Source organism: Charadrius vociferus, unplaced genomic scaffold (genome assembly GCF_000708025.1).
Source record: "Charadrius vociferus isolate BGI_N301 unplaced genomic scaffold, ASM70802v2 scaffold27, whole genome shotgun sequence".
Classification (NCBI taxonomy): Eukaryota; Metazoa; Chordata; class Aves; order Charadriiformes; family Charadriidae; genus Charadrius; species Charadrius vociferus.
This window is the reverse complement of record NW_009649173.1, coordinates 230,012-236,995: the sequence shown is the minus strand read 5'-3', so window position 1 is coordinate 236,995 and position 6,984 is coordinate 230,012. Positions and strand designations below refer to the sequence as shown.

General features: G+C 47.3%; 1 protein-coding gene across 1 annotated transcript in view; it reads right to left on the bottom strand.

Moving 5' to 3' along the window:
• Window positions 1–2,908: 2,908 nt before the first annotated feature.
• The window catches only part of LOC104289595 (chemokine-like receptor 1), a 6,885-nt gene continuing 2,809 nt past the window's right edge, over window positions 2,909–6,984 (bottom strand). Inside the window, exons 2-3 of the mRNA XM_009888552.1 lie at window positions 3,144–3,239; window positions 2,909–2,971 (exon numbers count right to left, since the gene is read on the bottom strand). Of these exons, the coding sequence (XP_009886854.1) occupies window positions 2,909–2,971; window positions 3,144–3,239 (159 nt within the window). The remainder of the gene's footprint in view (window positions 2,972–3,143; window positions 3,240–6,984) is intronic.

Sequence of the window (6,984 nt, the reverse complement as noted above, 5' to 3'; positions counted from 1 at the left end):
CCCAAAAAAAAAAAAAAAAAAAAAAAAAAAAAAGAGAAGAGCGCGATGGGTGGGTGATGGCCTCCACCATCAGGGTTGTGAGAGCTCCGGTGTAAAGGCCAGAGAGCATGGCTGTCCGCACAGTGCCAGGTTTGGGAGCTCCCACACCTGCATCTCTTGTCAGAGGGATGGCCAACCGCTGCGCTGCTGTGGGCACCGCTACCGCAGCAGTGGGTCCTCGCCATCCCCATCGAGCACTGGCCTTTGCCGTCAGACCAAGCAGTGTTCGTAAAGAAGGAAGCTTTTCTGGAAAACAAATAAATAAAACTATTAGTGGTCTCTCAGTTCCCTTATACTCTCAGCCTTCCTGACAATATCCAGTTTAACCTATGCCTGAAGATGAATTTGACATCTGCAGCAAGATGCTGATTTTAGTCACCTTCTTTAAAGCCCAGCTTCATGACAGGACAGCGCAGCTGACAAAATGTATGTCCTTTTACTGCTTTGACACAGTTATGGTCATCCTGCACAGACCGAGGAGGACGAAGCTCTTGCCAGGGCCACCCCTCTAAGTAAATAAACAAGCACCATGTTTTCCCACTAACAGGGGAGCTAGAAGCTGATTTAACTTACGCTTTTCAGCATGCCCAAGATCAACGGCATTTTATGGATCGGAATTTCAGCATTTAGCATAAAGGTGCAAATCTGGCAGTTTCTGCTGCAGCTTTTCTCACAGACAGAAATTAAACTTAGTTATTCCTGGACTGCAGGCTGCATTGGAGCAAGACCTCGAGCCCCCCCAGCAGATACTTGTGTCTGTGCTGGCCTTACCGTGAAAGAGGATAAACAGCCACAGCTGCCAGGAGTGCTCACCAAACGTGCCTGCAAAAGGACGACATTTAGATTCATATTTTGAAACTGCAGTTTCTGCCATTATGAGCTGTATTTTCCATTCCAAATATCCACACGCCAGCGTTTCCCTGTATTTCACAACGTTGGTTTATTGCTTCTTGCATCCCAACACTCCATCAATTGTCTCCTTTTTTTCCCCCCAGCTCTTTCGGCAGACCCGGAGCTGGGGAAGGAGAGCGATTTAACCTGGAGCCACTGAGCAGCTGCCGGATGTAGAGCACTCCACTTGCAATGCTTGCACAAAGCAAAGACATCTGTTTGAAATATGTGAGCAGAGAGGCCTTGAGCCTGTTTGTAGCCTCACGGAGATGCAGCAATGATCCTTTGCCTTTCCTCGAGTCTCTTCCAAATTACACTTAAGTGTAGAATAGACCTCTCCTACCGCCTCTGTGCTCAGTCTGTATTTTTCTGCTTACAGGCTGGTGCTTTGACATTTGGTTCAGGGTTGTTGTCCCTAGTAGGATCTTTGTTTTGTTTTGTTTTGAGGCTTTTAGAACAAAGGGGAAAAGAGTTTTGAGCTTTTTGTTAGCCTCTTCGAAGAGCAGCAGAGATTTCTCTCTTAGCATCAGCGTTCATCGCAGGATTTCACTACAGGCTGGTATGGCAGAGCAGTTTAAGGCAGAACAGCTAGAAACAACACATGGTGAAGCACTGACCCATGATGCAATTAGCAGCCTTCCCCAGAAGCATTTTTCAATACCCTAGGGCACCCAGAATTTGCTGACCATTTGATTCGTGCTGCCCCAAATTCCTGACATCGCTTAAGCAAACCGCAGGACCAGGAACTAAAAGATTCTGTATTCTGATCCTTTGTACAAGGCTGCTGCCTTTGTTTTCTTAGACCAAATCAATTTCTTTCCTGCCTCTGTTTTCCTGGTCAGAGGAATGTAAGTTTAAATCTCAGCTCCCAAGGGGGAGGGATTTGTTAATTTTACAATATGCTATCCAAATACTAAGAGTTTAACAAATAGTTGCTGCAAAATGAGCACCCGGATTTTATTTCATTTACAATGATTCAATTAGCAGTCATCTAAGGAATTCTGAAAAAACTGCTGGGTGTGAATATATTGGCTCACAGAGATTTGTTCTTCTTAATCCAGATGCAAGCCTGGCAAGCAGCGATGTGCAAAAAAAAAAAAAAACAACCCCACACCTAGTCCAGCCAAGGTGAAGGGCACTGCTCATCCAGCGCGTGGTGGGACGACAGCCTGCATCCATCACCTGAGAGAAGACAAATGCTGCTGTCATCTAATCTCCTGAGCTCCGTCCATCAGTGCTCAGCCAGCTTTTTTCTTTTGTTTTGGATTGTGTTTTTTTTTTTTTTTAAAAAGGTGGATGTTAAAACTAACCTACCAAACCACCTGACAGCGAGAATTATCAGACATAGTACACCAAAGAAGTCTTTTGATTTGATCCTAACGGAGCCCTGTGAATAAGTTTGGTCTCTCCCAGCGGTTGGTCCTGTGAGGCATCCCAAAAGCATCCTCCACCCTACACAGCCCCTCTGAGCCTGCTGGGAGGTTCTGCAGCACACAGGTACCTCCACACTAAACGCAGCCTCAAGGCCACCACCTCCCTCCCCTGCCTTCAGCTTTACTGCCTTGGGAGAGACTGTATGCAATTTCCAGGAGATGCTGGCTTGGACATTACCCAGCTAGGGAGGCAGAATTCAAAATAGCTATAAATACATTTCTGAATGAAGGGAAGGAGGAATAATTTTATCATTTCTTGGAAGCGATCTGGAAAATATCATTCCCCACATCTGGGAACCAAAGTGCCTTAAAAAAAGCCCCGGAGCAGAGAACACATCTTATCTATGTGAAGGGCTATGCAAGTAGAGAGCACTTTGTTATTGTTTTATCAAATATTACTGCCTGGCCGTGGCTTGGCTGTCTGGAGGAAACAGGCACCGACTCATTTTATTACAGTCCTGTTCTTCCCGAGTCATGAAGCTTTGACTGAAAGACTCCTGGGTTCGGTTTGTTTTCCTGTTTCCAACCACACTCTCAGTTCCGGGTCAGTCTGCAATGACTAAAAGATCTGCCACATCAGCTACAGCACGGGGATATCTCCAACCAGCCTTCAAACAAAGAGACAAGAGAGGCTTGTTGGAATACCCAGCGTTTAACAGGTCACTGCACAGACAAACGTCTCAAGCTGGATGAGAGGGCAAGGGTTTGAACAAACATTGCCCTGAAACAAGAACCGGCAGTAGCGCCTTTTGCTTTGTTCGCAGATTCTCTTTGCTTTGCCGTGTTTGTGTGCAGTTCTGTCTTGCAAAGTCTGTGTATCATCCAGTTAACATCCATCACCTTCTGTTTACAGATGTGGTTTGCCCTTCCAGTCGCCTTTAGACAAAAGCGGTTGAACTGGACAGTGAAGTCATGTCATTTCAGGGAATTTGAACAGCTACAGTTAATGCCAAACACACTGTTCCTCTCCATCCTACCTACCGGGTCCTAGCGTGACTTGCTATTTACTGCACTAAGCTGTAGCTCATCTACAAACAGAGAGAGCATGCATGCATGCATCATGCCCTGTACAGGCATTTAAAGAACATACGGGAATGGCTTGAGTTAGTCACAGGTCACTACAGAGCGCGTTTGCAAATTGAAGCAGAATTCAGTACAGGAGAAAAGATCCTGTGCTTTGCATACACAGCTGCACAGAGGTAGGCTGGGGGGTGTAAAGAACCAAAGGGTGGTACCAACCCTGCCCTGTACAGCTAAGCAGAAGCTGGGAGAGCTGCAGGGAAGGACCAAAGCGCAACCAGCATAGAGCACCCTGTTCCCTTCCCAGTGTGGTGCCTGTCAGAACCGACCCTGGATCAGCAATAGCAAGTTAACTCCAGTTGTGGGTGGGACCCTCACCCAGCTGCTGCACCAGGAAAGGTGGGGGAGACCCAGGTAAGGCTTGGCCTGCACCACTTACCGACACTATTACCGACATCTCTCCTTCACAGAGAAACTTTTTACCAACACCGGTCCTCCAATTTGCTGTATTGTTTCCTGCCTGATTTCAGCAAGCTCTGGAAGAGGTTCTGCTTGTCAGACCTCCGTGCGCTGTCTTTTGCTTGATCCTATCTAACAAGTCCATTTCCAAGAGTGGCACATAAAAATTCTACTCACCAGGAAAGTTTCACCAGAGGAAAGGCATGGAGACTGCTAGGTTTCACAGAGGCTTTTATTGTCTCATTAAGTTCTCCTTAATGAGAACTTCCTCACCTGCTGCAGTCTCCCTCCCATTCTTTTGCACCCACCATCATGCTGCTGGTACTTTCAGGGCTGTCTAAGCTCCCACTCCTTCCTCCCTCTTTCCTCTTAACTATTTGGAGCCCAATTTCTATTTCCACGCTCTCGTCCAGGTCCCAAGGAGAAAATACCTTCTCCTCTTGCGTATTCCTGGCCACATCCTCCGTGGCTGGTTTCCTCCCTGATATCCCTGCAGTTTCTCCCAGCTCCAGAGCTACCTGCTGTACTTTCTCCTCCAAAGCAAGGCAGCGACAGCTCTTGAGATCCATGACTTACACGCTTGCTAAAACAGTGTAGAACTGCTGGGTACAGCAGTAATCCACAGCTTTTGAGGACGTACTGTGTGCTGCAATTCACGCCAGGCTTTAACTCCTTAAGATTTTTGATACATCTTCATCTAAGATCCCGTCTTTGTTACAGAAGCAGCAGTGTCACAAGACCCAGTTACACCATGGTTGTCCCTCAGCAAGCTTAAAACACCACAGATATTTTCTTTTGCACTAAAGATGTAAAACATCTTACTGTCCTGCTAGACCCCAGTCTGACCAAAACTGTAACGCTGATCCAGTGCCACTTAGGCTTCTGATTGAATCAGGACAGAACACAACCAGGCTATAATTGCATTCTGCCAATTCTCTTTTCAGCACACAGAGGTCTGTCATCCCTCACCCAAACTGGCCCCATGACATAATTCTTCCCATCTACACCAACTAGTGAAGTATCACCATCCCTTGCTGCTTTCCTTGGAGGGCAGCTGTGAGCCACAGCTCCGGCCAGCGCAGTTTCTTCACTCATAAGGGACAACCTGTGGCAAGACCTCTAGCCAAAAATCGCCTGCCAAGTCTTTCTGAGGTCTTCACCAAGATGTTTTGGTGATTCCATATTTACCTTACCCAACACCAAAGTATTAATGACCTCATCAGACTGCTCACCCTGGTCTGCTAATTCATACCAAACACTCTGACTATCAAAACTTGCTTATTCTCTCAGCTAAGGCTCCCCTGTGCACAGCCGGAACCCCGCACGTCCCAATGGCTCTGCCCGTCTCAGCCCGCTGTTTGTAGGAGCGGGGCTGTCGGATCGGCCCCTCCGCGGGACCAATGAAGGCTTCACACCAGCGGGGCAGCGGGTTCAGCACCTTTCCCAATGACTGCAAATACTGTGGGGGTTCAGGCTGTTCCACCCATCTGATCGCATCTGAAAGAGCCTTGAGAGCAAAGCTGCGTCAGAGGGGGACACAGCTGCCAAAAGAGTCGTTCAACCTCTTCGGATTGTTTGCATGTCTTCGGAAAAAAAATCCCCCTTTTTTTTTTTTCATTTGAGCTTTTCTAGATAAGCGCATGACAAGCACGAGTATCAGAGAGTGAACAGCCTGCCTCCTAGTTGGGAATGAGGGACTATCACAATTATCACTGTGATAATGAGATAGTCTGAACATGAGGGAACTCGATACAATGGGAGATTTATCTTGGAACCAGTCCCTTGGCAGCCTGATTCCCTATTGATGTCAGCATGGTTTCTCATTGCAGAAAGGCTGAGGATCAGACCCAGGACGACAGACCCATCTCGATCTCAAACGTATCCTGTAACACGGTAATGGTCATTACCATCGATAAAACATTCACTTCCCCCTTTTTTCTCCCAATGATATTTTGAGGAATGGCTGTCTGAAAGCTCCCCCAGCCCCTTCCCCATCATGCAGGGAGACGTTCAGCTTTGTAAAGACAGTATTTTGCTTAGGCATAATAACAATCTGCATAGAGTAGAAGCAACTTCTAGGAGGGGTATTGCAAGAGAGAGAGAACGCAGCTTGGTCTCGAGTCTGGAGTTGGATGGGGTTAGCCAATGAAACAGAGCTGCGGCACAAAAGCCATGCTTGGGCTTGGCTGGGATGCCATGGAGGAGATGGTGCTCTGGAGGTTAGTTACCTACTGATATGCCAGTGGTAATTCCTTAGGTCACCCAGACACTCTGCTTCACTTAAATCATGCTGTCCCATGGGAATCCTGTACCTACCTTGCATGTCCAAATGACCCAGAAAATTGCTTTCTTGCCTACCACAAACCAGGCCAAGGCTTCAATTTCTGCCCTCCAAGGGTGCTGGGGTGAGGAGAGAGGCACGACAGGAGTCCGAGGCCTCGGTCCAACACTCAGAGACTGTGGTCACAAGGAATTACGTGGGCTCTGCAAACAGATAAGGGAAACCAGAAAGAGCAAACGCTGGTCTGCCCAACCTTGACACTGCAATCGATGCTGTAGTTTACGACCAGGACCAAGTAAATAACCCCGGAGTTGCATGCTGCATAGCAAACATTGCAGCTTTATCTGGATGACAGGCAGCAATTTGTGGCAAAGGGTAAATCTCCGTTCACTCGTGCTTGACATAGGGATGGTCTTGTTACATTCCCTGTTCTCAGCGGGTTTAAGCATGGATTTAAGGTTAAGTACATGCATGCCTGTAGGATCACGACCTTCATTTAATATTGCATGGCCCAGAGACCCATAATTAATCCCTAACACGTTCAAGTGACAGCTCTCGCTCAGTAATGTCATCCATGCAGAATATTGAAGTATGTGTAAATTTGTACATTCAGACTGGGAGTTAGAGATTTTCCAGCCATCGGAGCAGTGAGGCTCCAAGGCAGGTTTCTGGAAGGATGAATGGGACAAATGGTAGCTTGGGCCATTCTACAGGCAGATTGGGCAGGCCAGGAGTGGGGCGTATGATACAGTCTCCTGCTCATTCAGCTGCATAGGATAGGCTGAGAATGACAGCACCTCGACACTGCCGTTCCCTTTCACGTGACCAACATTTTCTACTTATGAAAGTTAAAGCGGTTCA